General features: G+C 41.2%; 1 protein-coding gene across 2 annotated transcripts in view; it reads right to left on the bottom strand.

Annotated features, from left to right (window-relative positions):
* Positions 1-1509: 1509 nt before the first annotated feature.
* The window catches only part of msra (methionine sulfoxide reductase A), a 38665-nt gene continuing 14120 nt past the window's right edge, over positions 1510-26054 (bottom strand). For both annotated transcript variants that reach the window (XM_037087107.1, XM_037087108.1), the window contains exons 2-6: positions 19759-19827; positions 18209-18328; positions 12938-13042; positions 11468-11574; positions 1510-2292 (exon numbers count right to left, since the gene is read on the bottom strand). In XM_037087107.1, coding sequence (XP_036943002.1) covers positions 2122-2292; positions 11468-11574; positions 12938-13042; positions 18209-18328; positions 19759-19827 — 572 coding nt within the window. In that variant the 3' untranslated portion in view covers positions 1510-2121. The remainder of the gene's footprint in view (positions 2293-11467; positions 11575-12937; positions 13043-18208; positions 18329-19758; positions 19828-26054) is intronic.

The raw sequence follows: 26054 nt of genomic DNA, 5'->3' as shown, positions 1-26054 counted from the left end.
GACAAAACTTTTGCAGACGTTTATTCTAAACCGATTGCAGGGCTCTTTGAGTTATTGTCCCGTACAAAACCAACAAACCCTGAAAGAGGAAAGGACTGTTTTACCTGTATGAGGGGTCACAGTGATGTATTTTAACCAATACTGCCCTGTTATTAGAAATGGGATCCAGTCCAGCTGGTGTCATCCTCGTTCAATATGATGGATATTCTGTACACTGCAAGTTTCTCTGACCAAACAATTATTATAGAACTGATCAGCGCAATTGTTCAATGTTATTCCATTAGCAAAAAAAAAAAACACACTGACAAGATTAAAGGAGCAAATCTAAAAATTAGAAGAAGAAAAAAGAAAAGAAATTGGAACCATGTTTAATACATTTATTATTTGCACAAAATATCAGCCTTCATCTGCTTCATTCCAAAAATAGTGGTCAGATTTTGGTTTTGAAAAGCCGGTGGAGCCGCGGTGCTGCAGCCTGCATCGTGGAGACGCTCCAACGCAGCACAGATCCAACATGGCGCTCTGCCATTTCCAAAGAGACTGATCTCTTCCCTCTCTTGGTTTTTTTCAACCGTGTGATGGTGATGCCAAGCTTTGGAGGGCCTGGCACCGAACACACTCTCCTCCTCCTGGTGTGTGTGTGTGTGTGTGCGAGTGTGTGTGTGCGTTTGCATGCTGTACCATCAAAACACACATACACTGTACAAACACACATTAACAGCGATGACAGATGAGTCACGGACTGGAACATTACTTCAGGCGAAGATCAGAGGAAGGAGGTCATCCAAATCCCCCCCCACACCCGAAACACAACACACACAGACACACACACAGACACACACACGACACAAAAGAGCAAACACAAACATGTGAATATATTATAAATGAGGAAAAATCTCCGGTTAACCTCGTCTGCTGCAAATCCAGTAAGACGAAATAGCAGCATTCAGCCAGCTCAGGTAGCAAAGAGAGAATCTTTTGATCTGACATTACATTGACTTTGTGACAGCAGAATTCATAATTTATTAAATTCAAACAATTTAAACAATTGTAAAGCTCCATGCCACCATTTGCACCACCTACTGCAGAGTGAGAGTTGTTGTTACATACGCTACTATATGCACTGATCAGGGAGCCAACAACAGTCTCAAGGTACCATTTCTAAACTTGCTTTCAAATTTGATATCCATAGTGCGATGTGTAGATTTGGGGCGCGTTCATGAGCAACCTCCGGCACAAACTTGCCAGTTTGTGAATCCAAAAAACTGTTGGAATATAGAAAGAAGAAGTGGTGGATCGGCATGGGACCTTATTTCAGAAAAAAAGAAGCACGGTGGCGAACAGAGAAAGACAATCATCCCTTCTGAATTGTGCCACTGATGTCTGTCAGTTTTAACACATGTGACTGAGGATGCAATGAACACTGAGATTAAAAAAAAATGTCTCTTTTTCATTTGACTCGGTACAAATTGTGTGAGTCAGAGGTAAAAAACCTTAGAAAAGACACTGTGTGATTCCAGAAGCTTTTATTGTGTTTTATTCCTCTACAGACATTTAAATAGCACACTACATCAATACCAAAGCAAGTCCCTCTTAAATAATCATCTTTTATGAAGCAACCTGAACCATAACATCACCAGTCACAGAGCTAAAACTCACATTTTGCTCAGATTGCATGAAAGTATGAACTTAGTGAAACATCTGTTGGCACTAAATTGAATTCCTTCTCAAATGAGACTGCGTGGGAGTTTTACTAGATTTCACTCTGCTCATTCTACACGTCCCTCGCACAGGCCGAATTAGATTATATACTGAGGGGGGGCATCTTGTGTGAAGCCTTCCACAAAAGTGACATGTTGCATCACATTTGGAGGCAGCGGTGTGATTACTGTTAGCAAAGAGCTGGGAAGACCGACAGCCTTTATCAGTTTCTTACTGACAATCACGTTCTTTTCATAGAGATATAGCAGCTGGATCCGTGAGATAAATGCATTCGAAACGTAATGTTTATATATCTGACGTATTACATTTGTGTCTGAAATTGTTTTGAAACTTAAAAATCATCCCATCATTGTATCCGTATTAAACAGACCTGAGATGGTTCTTGTCTGTCACTGGCTATCAGGACTTCTTATTGATGTCTATTGGACAGGAGACGCCCGTCCCTCTCAGACCGCAGTATCCGTCAGGGTTTTTACTCAGGTACTGTTGGTGGTAATCCTCGGCGTAGTAGAACGTCTTGTCTCCGGCTATTTCTGTTGTGATCGGACCGAAGCCGTTGTCCGTCAGTTCCTGGAAGAAGCAACAACAAAGACAAAAAATGTATTGATCCAGGACGCAAACTGGGTGAAAACAAAGGATTTGTGGTTGAAACCAGAAAAATAAATGAAAGAATGATGAAATAATGTTAAAGGAGACCTATTATGTTTTTTTTTTTTCCTTTCCCTCACTGTGTTATACTGTACAGGTTCTTGTGCATGTAAACAAGAAGTCAAGAAGGTCAAAGTCCACACCCACAGAAAACACTGTCCCTGTAACGCCTCGTCAGTAATCCCCGCTGTCAGTTTCTATCCTCGCAGTGACCCAAAATAAAATTATGAACCTGAAAAAGAACACGATATGTCTCCTTTAAAGGCTTCAGAGATCTCTGTGGGGATCGGTCTTTGCAGCAACAACACAGGGCACAGCGGGACTACACCGGGGTAAACAGAAAAAGAACAGCGTGCGTGCTGGGAAATTAAAGCTTGGATTTTAAGGGAAAACTAATGCAGATATCCCTTTTTGTTGTTGTTGCTTCAAATACTGTCATTTTTATTTACTTGTTTATGTTTTTATTAGATTTGACCGATATATTGGTTATCAGCTGATATTGACCAACCACAGATACATTGGTATCAGTTGTATGTTGGCCAATAGTGGGGTAAAGTTTGTTAAACTGTCAAGTATCCTGCCTCTGTTACCTATGCAGCTTTGTCACAAGTGTGCGATAACATTTGAGGAATCATTAAAAATGTGTGTTTTTGCAAATATTCTGTGAATAAAAAAATGAAGGTGGACACATCAGTATGTTTTTCACTCCTTAAATCTAGCATCCAGTCTTATTTATCTGTATTCAAGTGACTTCGCCATTAGAACAATTTGAATTTCCACTGAGCAAATCTCGCCAAGGCCTCACACTACAGAGGGCTTATCAGCATCTCAGAAAAAAAAAAGAGGAAATGTGTCGTGTGTTAATGCAAAAGACATGAGTAGCTCCAGGTACTGGTACGGAAGAAAACAGAGAAAAAACACACACATACTGTACACACAGACACACACACACACATTCACAGTGGAATCAGTTGGTGATGACACTTTCTCCTCCTCGTGATAAAAATTACTCAACCAGATGGCATGTGGGTAAATTAAAAGACAAAGAGACACATGAAAAGACACACACACACACACACACACACACACACACACACACACACACACTTATGAATGTGTAACGAGGGGGGCTGCTGTGGTTTTTTTAGCATGTGTGCACGCATGTTTACAGCAAAGCCTCTCATTTGATCATATCACGGAGGACGGGGGAGCCAAATTGGGTTCGACGTCTACATGTTAGGCCTTTTATCTAAAAAGCTGCTGTTCTTCCTCCCGACATGGCAGCTACTAAAACCCTCTACACTCTGAGAGGGAAACAGACCCAAAGCTTCTGACATGGCTACATTAAGTGTTTCTGGTGAGGCAAAAAAACAGGAAGCCCTCTGTAAAGCCAGACATGATAATTCACATATGCACGCAGTGAAGTTAGTGTCAATATTGTCCCATGTTTATATCTGGTTAAAGTTTCATGGGGATGCTTCATTTACGGTCTGAGTATTCAGGTTAAATATTTAATAACTGGATGCCCCATTTAATTTTGAGTGTGCAACTGCAAAAACTATCACGTACTTAATTATACGTTCCATACCCTGTGATTATGAAGTTGCGACAGTTTTTTTTTTTTTTTTAAATTAGCCAAATTCCTGAACTAAGGGAATCACAAAACAGACCTTAAAACATCTCCTTCATCCTCAGATTCTACAAACAAGCGAAGCATGGCAGCGTCATCCTGATGCTAAAAGATCAAGATAAGAGGAGCAAATGATATGAGAAATGATTTATTATTAACTGTTCAAGAGAAAATAATATCTTGTATCCTATTTTTCATACTACCGACCAATTTTTGATGCAACACTTTTGTTGTAGTGAATGTTTTTAGACAAACATTCACTACAATCCACAGGGGCCAAAATCAACAAACAAAGAGGTTGTTTGCAGTTGCAGGTCAGACTAAATATTGACTTGAATATAAAAATGTATAGTCCCTGTGTTGTCAAGGTGAATTCCCAATAGTACGACAGAACGAGCAAGCAGACATGATACTATAAAGTCTGAGCAAGGTTCTCGGATAGTGTGATTCCATGACAGTGTGGCTGGTTAGGTTTTCACCTTGGGAGTCTGTGTGTGTGTGTGTGTGTGTGTGTGTGTGTGTGTGTGTATAACACATTCTGTCAATGTGATAGCACCAAAACCGAGCAGGAGGCGGTCATGAAACAGTGACAGGTGCGTAGATGAGATCAAAAACGAAAGCAGAGTTGGAAGATGGCTGTGGTTTGACCCATGGTTACTGGGAACTGATGTAATAATGTAGTAAGGACTACTGGCTACTCATGGGTCAACATGTTAATGGGCATCATGGCTGGTCTCTAGTTTCCTTCTCACAGAATTCACCTTGACCATCAAAAAATAGAGGTTGACATCACCTTTTCTGTGTTGTCATGTTTGGTTCAGGAGAAATGATGCTAAAGACATAATTCAGTAATGGCAGAAATTAAAACTGCCGCAATGGATGCCACATGACATTTTTGCAATGGCTCTACATCTGCAAATGTTCAGATCTCCAAACTGTACAACTGTATCATCTGGACTATGTAGCTCTGGTATCAACACGTAACTGAATCCACCATTAAATGTTAATAATTCATGCTGTATTATATGCTGTCACTGTAATCCCTGACCGTCAAAACACGGGTGTAGACATCACCTTTTATGTGTTATCATGTTATACATTATTCAGTAATGGTGAGAGTAAAATGGCCGCGTAAAGTGGCATTTTGGTGATGGCTCCATCTCTGAAAATGTTCAGGGCTCCAAACTCTTCGTGTGCACCAAGTTTCATACTTTTATGGAATAGTCAGAAAACTGCACCAAGCTGCAAACATTTCACTACATTTACCACAAAACTTATTTCACCACGTAAACTTGCGTCACGTCAACATTGTTACATCCACCATTCAGGTATATCAGGTATGGCAAAACAAATATGGATAGACATCTGCGAGGATATCTTTATAGTGACCTTCGACTTGTGATTCTTCTTCCTGATACATGAGATAACAAACATCACTACTAAACTGTACTGTTGTGAACCCAGTTCCCTCGTTACTGTCCTGATTTATTTTCAAGCATTTGTTTATTCTTTCCGCTTTGGACTTTGTCCGAATTCTAATCGCTGTCATCGCCCTGACTGTTTTCCGACACTCCTCACTCATCGCAGCATACTGAAATTCTTGTGTCACATCTCAGAGAGAATAGCACCGAGGAACTGTAAAGGCAGAAAGTCGGTCTGTCGATATGAACAATCTGAAATACGGTACACAAACATTGCGACACATTGTAACTGGCAGTGATTGACAAATGAAGACAAAACTATATGTGGCTGCACTTCAAAAAAGACAAAAGACAAAGAACAGCAGTCTAAAAGTAGATGTTTATAAAAAAAATAGTGTTATGGCATCCATTTTGCTGACAGGTTTATTAAATGGCATAATTCCTGTTCTGAATGCACCTCCAGTCTGAGTGTAAAGAGCTCTCCGGGGAAATACTGAAGTTCTCTCCTTATTTATAGTACAAAAACACAATCAGACTTAAAGTGGCGCAGGGTAATTTCACACATTGGTGCCTCTGATAGTTAGTGAGGGGTAATTGTTTGAGAACCGTTTTAACTTCATTGACGTCAGCGCTCGGAAGTTGTTAAGGAAGATGTCAGCAAACAAACCCGGAGGGTCGGCGCTGCTTTTACAACAGAAACACAGCGACGAGACGAGAGACGCAAAAGATCCAACGTTGGCAAGTTTAGCTTTTAATGGGCAGAGTTTGCTCCCCGCTGCTCGATTCATCACTTCCTGTACCGACGCCACAGCTTAATGTGAGGAAATCAGGCTGGAGCCGCCCCGAGAGACTGCACATTATGATTCAGGCTGGAACATCTGAGCACTTGTAACATTATATTTATTTTGCACTGTTCGGAAAAGGAAATGCTAAAAATAGTTTCACGGAAATCATTTCAAAAGGTCTTCAGTGCCGGTTCAAAACAGATCTTTTGAGAGGTTGAGCTGACTTCACCTGCTCTCCAAGATTCATTCTAGATATGTCTATTGTACAACAGAATTAAACTAGTGCCTGATGTCCTGAGAGGTCTGGAGACTTCATAGCAGAGAAACAGATCAGAGCTGTACATCCCAAAATCCCGTAGTGCTTTAAACACAGGTCAGATTCAGGTCGGAATATTTTAAAAACCAACCCCACAAGTCCACTACTGTATGTGCAAACTTTGATTTTAAAATCAGCTGTATTGTCACTGAGTCTGTCTGAATTTGCTTCTTCGGGAAACAAAGGGGGACACAGTTTTAGTTTACAGCCGAGATTAAAGCATCCGAGCTCCACAGGACAGGAGCTGCACGCAAAGCACGTTTCCTGAAGGCGTCGGTGATGGTTGAAGCTGTGACCACAGATGTCTGCGTGTTGGATTTGTTCAGAGTCAGGCTGGATGGAATTACGGTCTTTTTTCCCTCCCCAAGATACACTTGAGGGTCTCGGCGGGTCTTCACAAACAGAGTGGGTCGTTCAGGATCGCAGAGAAACAGCCACACAAATGTCTCCGAATGACCTTTCGCATGTTTTGTCATGTGCGGTGTGGTCCACTTCTTCTACTACATCTCAGAGGCAAACACAGTGCTTTTTTTACCCCGTTAGATTTGTCTGACAGCTTTGGGCTGTTTTAACCTTTCTGATTACAGGAATACCCTCTCTGTCCAGTGAAAGCCACGTATCTCCAGATGTTGTTCTTCTGAATGTTTGCGGTAAGCTAAGGATGAAGTGTTCCTTTGTGCGCCAAGTCCTTCTACACCTCTTTGGCAACTGAGCGCAGTTTCAACACGACAAACTGAATACTTTTACTTAATCCTCTCATCAACTCAGAACGCTAATAAAAGTAGCATTTACTGCAGTGTATAGTGATTTATTGGCCATACACCACAAAGGAAACACCAAGATCACTGTCAGAGATGTCAGTCATTTGGCAGGAGTGGTTTGTCAACCTTCGATGACACGTTCTTTTTCTGGGTTGCTGTTAAAATCGACCACAACTGCTATGAATTCAAGTCGGCAACAGCTACTCCCCTCTTTTCAGCACCATCTCAGATTTTGGTCAGCCATTCCTCTAATGGATAATGAATATTGTCTATAGATAGCTTTAAGCTAACAATAGCGGCACTGACATCAATCCAACACTTCCTGTGACACGCAACATCGCTACATTTTCCATTAATCTAGTCCAGAAGCATCCTCCCCTGCCTTTTTCAGCGTTCCAGTGCGTTTGTTTGGGCTGGTCCTGCTGCTGTGTTAGCAGCCTGCTATAAATGCATAATTCACATCCATTAATTTGCATGTCAGAGAAGTAGATTCCTCATTTGAAATGCAAATACCTTGACTGCACTGCTAAAGCAAGGAAATGTGAACAATGCTGATAAGCACCCACGAGACAGGGAGAGGAGCGGGAAAACCTGGAACGGAGAGAAATGCGAAGCTGGCATGTAGGGAGGCGAAAAAGAGGGAAAGAAAAAGCAGCTGCTCTGTGTCCAGGCGTGGACGTACGAATGTTTGTGAAAAGAAAAACGTAGCCGGAGAGAGGTGCATCAAGAGAGAGATGCCAGAACAATGAGTACACACTGCTTCTGCACCCATGCTGGCACCCAGCGAGCGAGCACACATTATTACATAAAGCAAGCATGCAAACACACACACACACACACACACACAGTTACCACTTCCACCTGCCATTTTAGACGCAGTGCACACCCTAATGATGGGTAGGAGGCAAGAGAAGAAAAGGGAGGCTCCTTTCATGCTGCAGACAACCGCCTGCAAGGTAATTTTCTGCAGTGCTGTTGTACCTTACACACACACACACACACACACACACACACACACACACACACACACACACACAAACACACACATACACACCAAATTCCCCAATCACTCTCTGTGCGAACAATACAATCAAGCCAGGCGGCATAGCGAACATAGTCAATACCCTGACACCAAATTAACCACTCTCCCACTCTCCCTCTCTCCCTCTCTCCCTCTCTCTCTCTCTCTCTCTCTCTGTCGCCTGAAACTCCTCTCTTCCTCCATCTGTGCATCACCTCTTTCAGTCTACATCTTTTATGTTTGCATGCACCAAGAACGAGGCTGGTAAAGAAAGCAGGTGATGTTATTCGACTGTGAGCGTCAGCGTGGATTTTAATACAAAATTCAGGAAGTGTCTGCCAGGCGTTTCCTGGGAAAATGCTCCCCACCGCGATGCATTTTTCAGTTGCAGAGGCCGGCGGTTAGCGTTAGCGGCCGTAGCCACCGTGGCTGCAGGGACAAAGAGAAGTACTCCACCGAAGGTTTTTTGGAGCACAAATTCATGAATATTTCACAGGTTAAGTCAAATGAACGCACGCAGGGAACGATGCGCTTTCTCTCTGAATTATTGAAATTCCCTCGTCTTTTCTAGGAACATCAGATACAGAGTATTTCACACTATATAAATATATGGTCCCAAAAAAAAAAAAACCTGAGTCAAAACATGATCTGAACAAACCCGAATTGTCAGTGTCTGCATATGTGTGTGCGCTAGTTTTGCAACTAAAGCGATTTTGGTGGAGGACAGATTTAAGGCCCAGATGGTTTGGCATGGAGTGTGTTTGCTACAGGCCAACTGCTCACACACACACACACGCGCGCACACACACACACACACACACACACACACAGATGGGAGAGGGTGGGGGAGACAATCTGGTGAGAAAAAAATTAGAGAGGAAACAAAACCTAGAGAGACTGATAGAGAGACGAGGTGTTTCGATGAAGGGGATCTAACAACTGTTTCCTTCTGCAGGACAGAGGACCACGGATATTACCAGCGCCAGCAATGTGATCCGCTTTGGGAGGTATACATCCCGTTTTCAAAGACTCTAAAGGTTCATACACCTCGCGAAAAGTGCTATTCTCGGAGCTGCCAGCTAGAAATGTAAATATTGACCTCAGGATGATACCACACATACTCAGGGTGTCGACGAATTTAAAATAGCCAATCCTCTGAGGAGCAGCGATGAGCGTGCTTCACAAAGTCGGCGCAATCTGTCTGTTGAACATCCCCCGTACATCGTGGAAGGACGCGGAAATGTTGGGTGTTTATTTGCTGCCAACAGAAAATGAACAGCATATTAGCTGTAAGCTAGCAAGCAGCTAGCAGCACATAAACTGAGCCAGGGCCCTCGTTAATAACACTGCTAATAATAACAATAATCTTTAATCAGACGGCACCTTTCTTAACAAGGTTACAAGGTGATCGTATGGCGTAGTTAATCAAAATACTATACGGATAGCTTAAAAGGAAATAAAAACCATGTGATGCAAATGGTTGAATGAACAACATAAGAGCATTCATTCATTATCTGTAACCGCTCATCCTTTACATTCCTTTTAAATCTAATCTAAAACTGCCTCCTTTTATAAGTAAGCTTTTAAAAGCAATTTATAAGGGGTTCCTTAGTGAGCCAACCTGGTCCAGAGTCTGGGAGCATTCATAGCAAAAGCACAGGCATCTTCAGGATGCTGCAACAAAATCTTGACAACTGCCGCAGCATGATCGATACTGCCCCTTTGTGGTTTACTATCTGTTCATTTTTTCATTTAAAATCGGGACATGAGAGTAAGGGGGATGTGGGTGCATGATCTGATCCATAAGAGACAAAGGTATGGGGAATATCATCTCCCAAACCGGGAAAAAGAGAAGGAGAGAGCAAAAAAAGATCTCGATTTGATAGAAACAGAACAGTCATAACTGAAGATGTTAGGATGACGCAGGCCCCGTCCCAAACTCAAATTATTTCTGTAGTCTGTAAACAAAGGATTTTCTCTTGAGTGTTCCAGTACAACCTGAATCTTGAATTTATTGTGAAGAGACGTCCAGCAGAGAACCAGAAGTGGAGAACCTTTACAGGGCTCAAAAATAAAAAATAGCGTAACTCAACGTAATTCATCTTCAGTTACAGACGTCTACAGAACTTCTTGTGGTTTGAATTTTATGTTTCTATGAGAGCCAAATTTTACCCCATGCAGCAAAAGCTACAGGGTGGATTTGAACCCCGAGCCTCAACCATCCCTTTTCCAGGTGAGTTATTCATCATTATCAAAGACTGTGTTTTGGTCATTTGACCTTCATCGGTTGGCTAATGTTCCAAGGTTGGATAACAAAACATTGTCTTTGATAAAGCTGATAGCCCCCTCGGTTAAGCGCGTGCCTTGGGTTCAAATCCACCCTGTGGCTTTTGCTGCGTGAAGTAAGATTTTAGCCGTCTATAACTGAATGGGGATAGTAATAGTGAACATTGGAAAGACGTCTTTTGGAAATGTTTTTGCTCTGTGGGATGCTTTCTGGTTGTAAATCTACTAAAGTGCTTCATCCAGCGAACCAGACTTTGTTTCCATTAGATCATGAGTACAGTGTGCGATTATTTTAGAGCCTCCAGCAGCGATGGAGGGAGAACGGGTAAAACAAAGAGCAGAGAGACATCAAGAGACAAATCCTGCAAGAGGAAAAGATTTAGAAAGAAAAAGGAGGGGTGATCAAGAGAGAAAAAGGAAGTCTAATGAAGACCAGACTACACTAGAATAGAATAGAAAAGAATAGAATAACCTCCTCTTCATCAGTTTCCATGGCAACAAGCCCTGTTGGTGGGATAGTGGTGCAAAAGTCTCAGCGGGAGAGAGTTCAACAGAGGGAGTGTGTGAACATCTTTCGTGTGTGTGTGTGTGTGCGCATGTGTGTGTATAACATTTGCCATATATGTCCATATGCTTTTAGAATCAACAAACACACGCAAACACACACACACACACACACACACACCAATTATATTTCAGCATTCGTCTGCTGACGCCAAAAAACGTCTGAGTGTTTCTGAGACTCAAAGACAGAGGGATGGGCAGCAGATGGGGATGCTGGGAAATGGAGTCCGAGGGAAAAACATGAGTCCAGATTGTATGGAAAAAGAGCTGGAGAGAGAAGAGAGAGGACCGACGGATGAATATATGTGTTTACCTTCTGGTATTCATCTTTGGAGGCCAGAGCTTCATCGAGATGCTGCTTTGTGTAGGTGTAGATAGCAGAGCGGTACGTTGTCCCAACATCATTCCCCTGTCGCATCCCTGAACACGCGCACGTACACACACACACGCACACAGACACACACAAATGTGAGAATGAAGATTTCAGCTGACGTGAGGAGCCATCGTCTTCAGTCGTTGGCAGAAGCAGCATCACATCATCTGAAAACAACAGCTGACAGCATTTCCAAAAATACAACTTGTCTGTCTTGGCAGAACGGAGAGCTGTTTTTGACTGCAAGCTGATCATTTCATCACGTATCCTTTCATCATTTTAGCGTCAGCTTGTCAGACTGTCAAACACCATGTTTGGTTTGGTCAAAGGTTTGAGTCACTGGAGTAGTGTGGCTCTAGAGGTCAGTCAATCTGTCAATCCCACGCAACATCCAACATGAAGTACTCTTGTTTTAGACATTCATGACTTTGTTTTTATATCATGACAAGATTAAACCAAAACTAACAAAATTACTAACTGGCTTTATCCGCGCTTGCTAAAATTAGAATGCCAACATGTTTTAACATTCTAAAGTAGAAATTACATGATAAACATCAACAAACCAAAAAGCTACATTTTAGGTTTAAATTTACTTGTTTTATGGGATTTTGCTCCAAACTGTATGACAAACATCAACACGTTAACAGGCTGAAGTTAGCAATCTGCTAGCAAGCATTGCAAGCATGCTAGCAATCTAACATGCTAAATGTTGCTTAATATTGTAAAAAGTCAACATGCTACAAATTAGATGATAAACATTAACATGGTAACATCCTAATTTTAGCATGCTAGCAATCAATGTTGAATGCTGAATGTTGCTAAATATTCTAACCTTATAAATGAGTTTGTTAAAGTTTCAACATTCCACAAATTACATGATAAACATCAACATCTTAACATGCTAATACCAAAATTAGCATGTTAAAATATCATAGTGCATTAATTACATGATTAACATCAACATGTTAAGATGCTGATACTAGCATGCAATCTAATATGTGAATATTGTCCACATACTAACTGTGACCATGTTAAAATGCTATCGTTAACTTCTTAACATGTTAACCGTAATTTTTTTTTTAAGTTTTTATATATCTAGAAGTGCTAAAGGCAACAACTGGACTTTAGATTCTTGAAACTGTGTCATTTTTCTTGGGTGTTTCAAACAATTTCAAAATCTAAAACTAGCATAGCTAGCATTGCTTTAGACTTGTAGTCCCGTTGTCCGGAAGATTTCCCCTAAAGGTACAGCACATGAAAAATACGACTTGTGATTGTGTTCCTCTGCCACACAAACCACTGTTGTCAGTGGTGCTACTTAATATAATTTCAGCAAATCAAAGAAAAGGGAAGTGAAAAATAAAATCAAATTTCATCCAGTCAGAGGAAACAAATCAACAGGGGGCGTACCTTGAGTCGGGTCATGGCTTTCCCAGAAAACTCTGAGCAGGCTGGCAAGACTGATCTTCTCTGGATGGAACACGACTCTCACCACCTCAGTATGACCTGTCATACCTGCAACATACAACACCAGTGAGTTCAAGTGGGTTTTCTCACTATTAGTCGACCAAAACAATGATGTTCTTTCGGTCATTTTTCAACTATAATGTCAAACGCTTGCAGCTTCCAGCATCTTAAATGGCAGAATTTGCTGCTTTTCTTCATCATTTCAGACAGTTAAGTTAGTTTGGGGGTTTTGGACAAAATAATTCATTTGAAAAGGTCACTTTTGTAGACCAAGTGATGACTCATCAGATAAATCAATGATACAAATAAACATTCAGCTCTACAATTAATTAACTGATGTAAATAAATGTGTCTTTCATCACAAATGTCTGAAATTGCTCAAATTCTCAGCTTAGGAACATTTTTTTTATTTCAAGTATTTCTTTTCTTTCTAGCTTTCCAGTGTTGACCTTTCAAATAAAAGGTGGCATCCATATTTCTTTTCGTCTTTGTATGAAACTGAATGAAAACGTATAAAGAAATTCATCTTGCAACAAACAAAACAAGCTCAACTCAAGGTCAACTTACTCTCTTCATTCAGACCGATGACCCTTTGTGCCGTTTATTAAGTCGTCCTGGAACTTTACACGTTCAGCCTTTTCATTATTAGGATTTATTTGTTGAGAAGCTCTCAGACAGTCCTGGAAAAGCTCCAGAACAAGTGGACCTTGAGTTGAGATGTTTCTGTCAGCTGCTCTTTACAAGGTCAGGACAAACTATCAAGTCAATTTTAAAGCCAATATGGATACAAATGTCCTAATAATACTCAGATTAATAGAATGTACATTTCCATGACAGCTGCTGATGAAGACTGTGTCTGGAGCAAATGACCGTTTAGACGTTGGGTTGAGATTGTGTGGCGAACTCCTTTTTCCAAGGTCAAGACTTAATTTAAATTGCTTGTAGATTTTAGAAATGTATCAAATCTTCACCTAAGAAGGCCAAAACAAGAGCTGTTGCCCTTGAAGAGCTCGCTTGAGTCCGAAGCTGAATGTTCGACCGTCACAAACAATCAGTCCTGCAGACAGACTGATAGCAGCTGGTGTTGGTAATGAGTGTGACCCATTACTCTGCACCTCATCTTGCTCCCGTCCCTCATTCTACCTCCATTCCTTTCTCTCTCTGTCTCTCTCTCTGTCTTATTACTTTTTTAATATCAGGAGTTATGGATTCCTACAGTAGATATTGGCGAATAGGAGACAAAGCAGCGGTCGATATTAAATTAACGCCTCACCGGGCCAATCTCACAGGAATAAATTCATCTCGGACGGGACCAGAAATAAAGTAGTAGTGGTCGGAAGCAAGAGTGAGAGGAAGAGCCTGCGGAGCTGTTGTACACATAATGTAAATTAACCGTAATAGAATCTCATGTTCTCATTATGTCACATGAGCAAGTGGCTGTTCGATAGTGTTCGTGTTCAGCTCACCACAAGTCGATTCTTTCAATTCTTTGTTAAAATCTAATGTCTGTGATCTAATATGGTATCAATGACTTTGCGTTGTTTCTCTTTATTTTGTTTCATACGTCTATAAAACATAATAATACTTGACTGGAGGTGAAGATGGTGACGAGAGACAAAAACTGCAAATGAGAAGAATAATGAAAAGTGTGGGAGGGCTTTCAAATCTCTTAACACTACCTGCGTTTTATACGAAAAAGAAAAAAAAAATCTGCACATTTTAATAAGCACAATCTGAACCGACACTGATCCGATTGTTAATATTTAACCAACAATGAATATGCACATCAGTCTTTTTTTTTTCCCCCGTCTCTCCTGGAGATGGAAAGGTGTGAGACGCTCTTCGTTTAGTGTCATGTTTTACTGCTCTGTTAAAAAAACAAACATCCAGCAGCTCAAACCAGGTTCAGATGTAGTTGGTGATGAAACAACTTTGTTTAGTACAGAGTTTAATTAGGCTATACTAGTACTGTACTATACTAGTTCAGTATGAAGTCTAATGGCTGCTTCACAGGAATGGTATTATGAATGGAATGCAGTTTACAGATATACTGTATTTTTACACAAAACATAATGCTACAGACTGTCGGTCTGTGAAGCAACTGAACCTGCAGAAAATAAGAGGACAGTTGAAAACGCATGCCTGACATAGAAATTGTCCCGTGAGTTTTGTTAACAGTTCCTCCTCTGCTGAAAACACTCAACAGCAGACTAATCACACACTTGGACCATGTTCTCGAGCGTTTCAAATGTATTCATGGGTTGTTTTGCCCACATTTACCAAATCAGCATGTGAGAAAAACGCAAGAATACTGGGTCAGTGAATGCTTCCTGGATGAGATGTGTTTATATTACTCCAGCTCACTGGTATATTTCTTATTATTACCATCTCTAGAGGCAATCATGGTCTGCAGAGCATACAACAGACTGACTTTGGTGATCCAGTTAAAGGTTCCTGTCGTGCCACCACAAGGATGATATTTGTGGCTTTATGTTACAGACATTCATTAAGATTTAAGATCTATTACACAATTCGGCTACTGAGCAGCAGGGGATTATGTGATGTCATATGTTGTTACCTTAAACTGGCAAGAAACAACTTTTTTGCTTTAACTGATCATTCTGAAGTAAGTGCTAATTGCAAAATGTAACAGCTATAGAGCAAATGACTCCATCTGTGTGTAAATTAGTTCCCCTATAAAACTTGCTTTCACTCTCACATTCAGTCTGCCACCAGGCTGAATTGAAGGAGTGGTTTGAAATGATGCAACCATAACAGGAAGAGGCACTGTTTTACCCGGTCACTTTCCCCAGGCAATGGTGGAACCACTGGAATAACTGTGGAAACTCTTAAGAACCTGCTGATGGAGGAGGCGAAGAAGGTGAAGAGGAAGAGTGACAGAAACCGTGGTAAACCAAGAGTGAACACATGGGCATTCACTCGATGACAACGCTCCGGCACTGTGTCAATGCAAGAGGAAGTAAAATAATTTCATCTTGCTGCTCTTCTAGACTTTCCCAATTTTACTGGACCAAATGGCTCAACTTGTGATGGTTACTGCACGAAGTTTGAGACAGTCAAAGAAATGTATCCGCTGTTTTACAGAGGCTCCTTTCACAATGTAAGCTTATGGGAAAAAGTATTTTTGGGCACCAGTGCATCATGTGACATATATTTCCATGGTTTGACGGGTTTAAGACAGTGTCAGCAACAATAACACCACAGGGAAACACTGGGGAAGTTGGGGTGAGGGCATCAACTCTCACTTTGTCTAACCTTGAGGGATAGACAGAGTTGTCTGCCTTATCTGCAAACAGGTACATTTTGTTGCTTTGCTCCATCGTCAGAAAAATCTCAAATCCTACAGCTAAAATTTTGATAACTTTGAGTATTAAATTCCAACACTCTCGATCCTGCCTGAAAATTACCCACACCACTATCAACTGCACTTTATGTTTATTGCTAATTAACACATGTCAGAATGCTAACATGCTAAAGTTAGATGGTAAACATGGTAAAGGGTGTGCCGGCTAAACAATGTTGCATACTGACTTTTGCATTTAGCTAACAGCACTTCTGGGCCTGAGAAAAACCTTTGGTCACGCTCTAATTCATGGTATCTCTTCTGTTACTGATTTTCATATTCATTATCATTAAATCTGTCGTGTTTTGCACAGTATCATTTCTACAGTTACACAGTCGCTGCCAGTAAGAACTACAACATCAAACTGCCGTCTTCAGCCATGACTGGAAGCGCATTATCTTGATGCACCGACATGCGCAGTGAGGACAGAACGTATCAACGCAGCGGCTAAACTTTTCAGCCTGTTTGACAGTAATGTGTTTATGTTAAGTGTCTGGAGGAATAAAAGTCGGCTAGAAAGAAACAGAGACAGGTGGTGGTGGTGCGGGTCTAATGATGGATTCACTCTGTACTGGCCGGCTGGAGGAATCACGGGGAGGTCTGGACATGCATCATACGGATATACACAAATAAACACACACACACACACACACACACACACACACACACACACACATACAGGCACAGCCTGCTCGGAGTGGTCAGGCATCAATAGCAGCCTTATCCATGCCCCAGTATAATAGGGCCTGGGGGAAATTATTCACTCTTCTGTTTATGTGTGTCTTGTTTTCCACAATCTATTGACTCTCGGTAGACAACAAACTGCCCGGTACACTCTGTGAGATAAGATAGGTAAGATAATCCTTTATTAATCCCACAGTGGGAAAATTTGCAGTGTTACAGCAGGAATGGGGATACTGCAGTATTGTAGCAAGAAGAAGATATAATAATAAATCCACAGAGGGGCCAGCTGAATGCACACTATTTCACATATGAAATATTGATAGCGCGCGGTTTAGTATACGTTAATATCACACATGAATGAAGATGTCAGTTTTGGGGTGTGTGGTTGATTGTAAAGTCTGATTGAAGCAGGAAAGAACAACAGTGTTTCTGGGTCTGAAAAGTGGAGCTTCACTGGTTGCAAGAAGAAGTCAGGTTCTATATAAGCTTATGAGAAAATGACCCTACTTCTCACCTGATGTATGACCTCAGTAAACAGTTTCTTAATAAGTTATCTTATCTCAATCTCTAGTTTCGAGTCCTCCTCAATACAACATGATGTTCATTTGGTAAATTAAGATCAAATCTGGAGTAAAATAGATGATAAAGCAAGGTATGTTTTAAGGGAGCTAATTTCTCCAACCACCTTTACTAAGTAAAGGAGGCATTCTAGGACAGAGGTGGTCTTCTTAACCGATGTGTGAATCTCTTCCTGTCATTTAAATGACACTCCAAGTGACCTGAGACTACTCAGAAAATACAGGCTGTTCTGGCTTTTCTGATATGATTTTAACACCAACACTGCAAGCTGACAGGTTTCTGCTTTCCTCTCTGGTGAGTAATTTTCAAAGATCCAAAACTGGCTAGAAAACAAGGGACAGCAGAAAGCAGCATGGCAGCCAGTGACAACTTTATGCTAGTTACTGTTTTTTTGTGTTTAACTTCAGCCTCTTTCAAACACAGCACCAACTACATGATGTTCCAAGTGCTGCTTCAACAGATACAGATGGAGAAGCATTGACGCATAAAGTTTATTATTCAGCTGACCACCTCGGTACTGACGTCTATCATCAATTCCCCAGATGTTCACTAGTTTTGGGGGCGAGTGTTGAGGTGTGTCAGTTTACCTGTGCAGACTTCCTTGTAGGTGGGGTTAGATGTGTACCCTCCTGCATAGCCCACTTGGGTGGAATACACGCCCTTTTGTCTCCAGAACTTCCTCTCTGCTCCCCAGAAACAGCCCATACCTTCAAGAAAAGATATCAAATCTATGGCAAACCTTCAACATTACAACACAGAGAGGGGCTGCATCACAGTTGTGAAGTATTAACTTACCTGAAGAACTTAATCAATTGATCATTTCAATCATCTTTACACCTTCTTTGTCATACAAGTTTAATAACTTCAGATTCATTAGCAAACTGAAGGTTTTTCTGTGGCATCAGAGAAAGTAGGAACTGCCTTTTTTGTGCAATTTAAAATATTTCAAGAAAATAACATGCAGATTAATCACTGATGAAAAAAATATTAGTTGACGCCCTACTTAAAGATAGATATAGTCACGTTTATCAGTTTTAAAAAAAAAACCTAACTTCAGCGTAGCAATAGTTATACTATCTCTTCATATTTTCAAGCTTTCACAGGAAGCTTCTAAAAACTTTAAGGGTGTTTTACACAAGCAGAAAAAAAGTCTGTTTGCTGGAATCAACATCCTCTGAGCTAAAAGATGTGAACAGTGTGTTGTGTTGTAGCCCAGCAGATACATTTCACCACCATGGACTCTCACTTCAAACGGATTATATTATTTCTGTGTGTGTCTTTTTTTAAAAAAAAAGCTTTTAGTGCACATACAGGATATTAACGTAATAGTGTATGTATGACAAAATACTGCATTGACTCAACTGTTTACACTCATATAGAAGTACCCTTTAGCTCTTCTCTTCTTCCATAGCCATCTTGTTGACAAACTTTGCAGTCAGTACCAAACTGATGACACAGAATCTGAGGGTAATGGTTGTCTGGGGTTTAATCTGACTGCACAAATGATGCATGGCCCATGTATCCAGGACTCCACCTGATTGGTCTAATATTCGCATGCTGAGTGTGAATGCGAAGTGCGTTTAAAAGAAATTATCTTTCTTTATGGCTGTTACTATTCATCTGTGAGTTGTCAACTATTAAATCAATCGCTAACTATCTTGGTAATTAATAAATCAGTTATAGGTATTATTTCAGGAGGGAAAAAAGTTAGAATTCTCTCATTCCAGCTTCATAAATGTGAGTATCTGATGGTTTCTTTCCTCCTCCATGACAGTAAACTGAATATCTTTGTGATGTGGACAAAACTAAATATTTGAGGACATCATCTTGGTCCTTGGGAAACACTGACAGGTATTTTTTTTTCACCAGTTTCTGACATTTGATAGACTAAACAACTTATTGTTAAATCGTGAAAATAATCAACAGATTAATCGACAGTGAAAATAATCATTAGTTGCGGCTCATTCATCAGTCTATTGTGATGTGTTCACTGTGCATGTTCGTGTCACGACGATGATGAAAATGCAATTTATATGTCAGCACAAATGTATAAGATAGAAAACAAATGCTTAAGTCATACCACCACGGTCCAACTGCCTTTATTTCCTTGTACATTTTCAGACGTGAGGACACTCACCGAACATGACCATGTCCGTCCCCTCTGGGAAAGGTGGAATAGTCCTGTTTCCATTCACATCATGTTTGGCTGCATGAGAAAGAGACACATAGACAGAATGAGGTTAATGTTAAAGTGAAGTAACAAGAGAAGATCAAATAGAACATGGCATGTAGATGATTACGTTACGTATACAGTAGATTAACACCTGAGCTTCATTTTGATTACAGTGAACCTGAACTGCACGAGATTCCCAAACAGCTCCACAGATGTACCACATATTTGAGATACAATTTTCATAAGGCTCCTCCACCAAAAAAACAAAAACTAAAGTACTGAATTCCCCTGAGGCACACACACACACACACATGCACACACTCACACACACCCACACACAGTGACCCACTTTAACAGTGGTGAGCAGCTCTGCTTAAATTCATACGAGCTGCATTCACTCCAATCAACACGGAGCCAGAGGTGCACGAGGACCCATTTGAGGCCACCCAGCCACCTGGCGGAGCTGGAGGCAGTGTGTGAGTGTGTGTGTGTGTGATTACACATGTGTGAGCAAATGCTGTGTGTGTGTACAGATGGTGTGCAGTACAATGCTGTGGGGGGAGGGACATGGATTAAAATAAATGGGATGGGGTAGAATGAGAATGAACCCAACATCTGGATCCCCCCGCCCCTCCTTACCCCTTCTTCACACACACACACACACACACACACACACACACACACACACACACACACACACACACACACACACACACACACACACACACACACACACACACACACAAGCAGTCTTCATGCATGGAAGCATAATTGTTGTGTGGGGCAGCATGCCTATAGACAAAGCAGCCAGATGGACACTGCCAACCAATCAGCAGCCCTCCAAACACAGAAATACACACACAGAAACACACACACACACACACACACAGAAACACACAATCAAAGCGTTAATTGTGAGGAAGACTTCATGACAATCAGATTCAGTATTCTCAATTCACTGTGTTCAGATCATCTAAACTTGGTACACAAACAAACACACAAGGACACACACACATCATCTGGATGTGTGTCAGTCGTCCTTGTTTGTCTGATTACTCAAGCAGCCTTTCATCAGCAGACAGACAGACAGACAGACAGACAGACAGACAGACAGACAGCGTAAGAGCGACTGTCTGAAGGTTTCTGTCAGTCTGTCAGAGACACAGTCTTGTTTTTCTCTGTCTTGTGAGGGATGAAGCTTCGGAGCCGCTGCAGCCATTTTCCATCTTTACAGTCAGACTGGTGCTTAAGCTTCCCTTAAATCTGGAGAGTCTGATGTCTAAGGGCCCAGGCATCTCTGTCGCACTACAATGCTTTATTTATTTGGGAAACAGACATATTCAACCTTTTTTTTTCATTACAGATTCTACGATTAGGATATTTCAATTGGTCATACTGCATGTTTGATACAAATAGGTGTAATCCATCATGCCTCACAAGAGAATAAAATGTGAGTAAAATTAGGGATGCATGACAAAGTATCTGCCTGATGTTGGGATATGTATATAATCAGCTTTTTACTACTATCAGAGTAATCAAAGGCCATAAGTAGAGCTGATAATAGGAGGCCAAACTGGTTTTATTAACTCAAGAATCAGAATCAGAATAGCCTTTATTGTCATTGTACAATGGAGGTACAACGAAATTTAGGGTACAAGTGCAGCATTTACAAATGCTTTCAGTGGGTGGTAGTTGGCACCTTGAAAGTTAATTTGCGATCCCCTGATACACAAGAGAAGGAGGAGGAGGAGCAGAAGAAGAAGGAGAAGAAGAAGAAGAAGAACAAGAAGAAGAAGAAAAAAAGAAAAAGAAGAGGAAGGCTGTTTTCGCACTTGTCATGTCAAACTGCTGCACACAAACAAAAAACACAAAAGAATAGAAAATGTTTGTAAAATTAACATTAGTCAGATGTCCATTAAAGACAGTAAACACATTAAAACCAGAATAATAAAGTCAAATTGAAAGTACTCTTGAATTAATGCGAACAGCACTATTACAGCATCAGCACTGTTGAACTGTGCTGTATATATGCACATATATTCCACTGAGCAGTTTAATATGTTCTATATATCATTGTGTGCAATTTTTCTGATAAATGTGTCACCACATAGAACATCTTTGACCATATCTTGAGTCATATTGTATACTGTCATATTGAAAATCATATCCAAGGTGCTTTCCTTAAATGGTTGACCCCGACATCAGTAAGAGGTCGTTACATCTGTGTCTGTATATACTGCCCTAAGAGCTGTGTGAACATTGAATGTTCAGTCGAATAAAAGCAGAATGAGTCAAACAGACTTGTCATAACATTTCAGAGTCCAGTATATATGTATCCTGGAACTGAGGAGGTCTACAGTATAATGAAAATACAACTCTGAGACACCAAAAAAAAAAAGAGAACATTAAAATTGGCCTGTGATTCCTGAGCACAAACTAAACTTCAGTCCAAAAAGCATCAGCCATTAAGAATTGAACATGTGAGAGCCTGCATCTTAATACAGCTACAGATACTCTTCCTCCTCCTCCTCCTCCTCCCTCCTCCTCCCACATTATCCTCTGTGTGTGTGTTAGTAATGGCTGCCTTCAGGGACCAGCAAAGGCATGTTCATTACTGGCCTAAGACACACACACACGCAGACGCACACACATACACTGAGAGATAAACAATTTAAATGTAAATGTCAGTGGGGAAAGACAATAAGTCCAGACAGAATACTAATGAGTCTTACAGCTCGCTTCGTCCGTGTGTGTGTGTGCGTGTGTGTGTGCGTGTGGAGAGCATGATGAAGAGAAAACAAAATCTGGACGCAGAAGAAACAGATCAGTTTTGTTGCTCATCTCCAACTGTACCTCTAAAGACATCTGAGGGCTCTGAAATACACACACATTTATTTTACAATCACTGTTATCGCCATGACAGACGCACACACACGTGCAGTTCCTTCTGGAAGATCAGAGTTCGTGCTGATTAAAACACAATCTCTCGATCAATACTCAGCGGTGAGTTTGCGCTCGTTATAAGGGGTTCCTGACTCGTGTTTAAGTTCCCGACGCAGCGAGAGTATTCAGACTGACGTTGTACTGGCCACATTTTGCGTCAAATGAACCAACGATCAACGATTAATTTGCCCTGTATTTTTAGGGCTGATCTGTTATTGATCAATAAAATATCAGAAAATGGTATTTCCCAAACACAAAGATATTCTGTTTCCTTTCAAAGAGGAGGAAAACAATCAGAATAACGTCACAATAATTGACGATTAATCCGACAATTGCCAACTAATTGATTTAATTGTGGCAGCCTTGAAGGAGACACAGATAGCTCCAACATAAGTCTGTGCTGCTAAAGGAGTGAGTAAAGCATTGTGGTGAACACATTTTTTTTTTTTTTGCTCTATTTCCGAGCGTTAATTGATAAAATTGATTAAGGCTCTCAGGTCGGTGTATTAAGAATGGAGCTAGAACCAGGCGATTAGCTTAGCTTAGCATAAAGATTGGAATCAGAGACACACACTGTGTCTTCGTATTCACCAGGTGTCTGACACTTAGCTGCGTTCAGCCTCAGAAGCTTGAAACAAAGTTTGCCAGCTAGCTACACTGACGAAGCCAAGCCAAGGAAAGACAAGGAGCGGCATGAATCATGTAAACATGAGCAGCGTGAAAAAGAAAATGCCGCTGCAAATAATGCAACCGAGTGTCTTTGGATCACCACAGCTGCAGCTACGCAGCAACAATCTTTTGTTCATTTTCTCTCAGATCACAAATGCCAACAGCTCCTGTCTTACATTCAATCTGAGGAGACGCCACAGATTCTGCCTCTTTTAAAAAGCGCTATTAAATCATGAGGTTCTGACCATCAGGGCTCGGTAGCCGATGTCTGTGATCTATCAGCGATGGACGATGGCATCGTCTGTTGGCCAGCCGTATTCATTTGTTTCCCTTTAGTTTATATCCATGAACAGAAATGTAAAATTAATCTTGTCACCCAGCACGTCTGCACAACATCACTGCATACAGTGAAGTAATGGTTACTAGTGCAGCAACTACAGTAAGAGTGAGCAATCTGGTGACGTTACATCTTTGATCGATCCTCAAGGCGTACACAACCAATTTTTAGGCGACCTGTCGAGATCACCATAACCTCGCTGACTAACAGATCCACGCTATATTAACAACAGTTTAGAGGGATGTAGCCAACAACATGTCTATGCTGATTGGATGAATTATATGTATATCTAAGTTTTGTGGAGGAGCTTGCGTTGTGGTCCACTGGACGTTTTCACAATGAAGAAAGATCTTGGAATCGTTACTGCGATTAAGGAGATTATGGTATGTTTCCTAGAAGCAGCAACGACAGGATCTTTCACTGGATGCAACCCAAAACGGCAAATAAAGACCGGTGCTGTGAATCAGATATGGCTTTGAGAACCACTATCCTGTCATTGGGGATCACAGATCCTCTGCTTTCGATTTCAAGCACATCCTGATGCAGTTTTGTCCAAGAAGCAGCTGGTAAATAAAGCAAATAGCCTACAAAATAAAAGCCACGTGAGGCTGAGACGAGGGGTAAATAATTTCCCCAACACAACAGAGAGATGGAGGAAGAAAAGGGATAGAAAATTACCACCTTTTCAAAAACATTCATTAATATTCTACAGTTATCTTTCCTCTGACACACACACACACACACATTCTGTATATATGGAGGCATTTTTCTGGAGATTAATTATTCCACGCTGCACTCCTTTGAAATGTCTGTTCTCGTGGTCGCCTTTATCTCTCTGGGAATGATAACAACGCTTCTTGTTGATTAATTGAATTTGTATTCTTGTGCGAGGTCGAACGCAGCACAACGTGTGTGTGTGTGTGTGTGTGTGTGTGTGTGTGTGCACACGACTCGGGACGATGTGTTTCTTCTATTTTCGCGGCATCTCTTTACCTCGCGTTCGCTCCCTGAGCCGACACGGAAACATTCGAGACGTGCGGCTAAAAATACACAAAATGTCTTGTTATGCTGCGCAACTGACACTCCCGTTGTCATGTAAATGGGGGAGGAAAAAAAAGAGAGCGGGGTTGTTTTTTCGCGTGTCAGTGAGCAGAACGATTTTAATTTTCAGCGATATTAAAGCCAGATTTCAGTCTTGTTTGTCCTGGCAACTAATTTTCTTTTATTTGGCAGTAAAGAGCAGTGAAAGAGGTTAGAAAGCACTTCAGGACACTTCACATCAAACAGCGAGCCACTTCATTTTAGGAACAAGCGTATGAGTGTGTGTGTGTGTGTGTGTGTGTGTGTGTGTGTGTGTGTGTGTGTGTGTGTGTGTGTGTGTGTGTGTGTGTGTGTGTGTGTGTGTGTGAGTAACCAGCCTGCCTCCCAGTCTCCTCTACAGCTCCCTAAATCCTGTCACAATAATAAGCCTGATCACAGAACAGGCCTTTATCCATGGCGACATCTGTGGCACACAGACACACACACACACGGGCACACACTCGCGCACATACACTTTCTCCATTAGTGCTGCTCTATTTCAGCTCAGGCCTACGTATGTGTGTGTGTGTGTGTGTGTGTCTGTGTGTGTTTTGTGTGTGACGGCAGGCAGAGCTGCTCCAGAATCGTCCAATCAGCACTCGATACACTCCGTTTTATCTTCGTGTCCTTTCATCGCGCCCTTCATCACTTTTTAATTTTCTGGAGTGAAACCCGCAGATAACGAAACAGAGGATGATAGATAAAAAAAATAAAATAAATAAATAAATCCATGAGATGAGGCTGAAATAAACAGGTCAGCGTTGAATTTATTGTTATATAATGACAACACGCTGTATCACCGCACGGATTTCTGGTCCATGAATTCTGCTTCCCGACGATTTGCGAGATAAACCTGAAGACAAAGCATCTTTACGTCACCTCGCACACAGAGCTAAATGCTGAGTCAGTCTCCTGCGTCACGGTCTTTTTCTTGCTGTTTTGTCTTTTTTTTTTTTTTTTTTTTATATGCCTTCCTTAGCAGTTTTTTCCCATCCATTGTTCTCCAGGAGCAGAATGAAAATCACGGCACCGAGAGTAAACCTCTAAGTACATCAACACTGCACTGCACTTACAGGACAGAGCTGACAGGAAATGAGGCGAGACAGAAGAGGTCGTAAAAGGTTCATCGAAACGTACTGTCTCACTGTCTCAAACGGACATCAGCAGAGGTGGCAAACGTCAACGCATTCTTCACAAAAGTAGAAGTACTGACTCAACTTCTTTACTCCAG

This window comes from Acanthopagrus latus, chromosome 22 (genome assembly GCF_904848185.1).
Source record: "Acanthopagrus latus isolate v.2019 chromosome 22, fAcaLat1.1, whole genome shotgun sequence".
NCBI lineage: Eukaryota > Metazoa > Chordata > Actinopteri > Spariformes > Sparidae > Acanthopagrus > Acanthopagrus latus.
The sequence above is the reverse complement of the archived record's forward strand: the minus strand, read 5'-3'. Positions and strand labels throughout refer to the sequence as shown.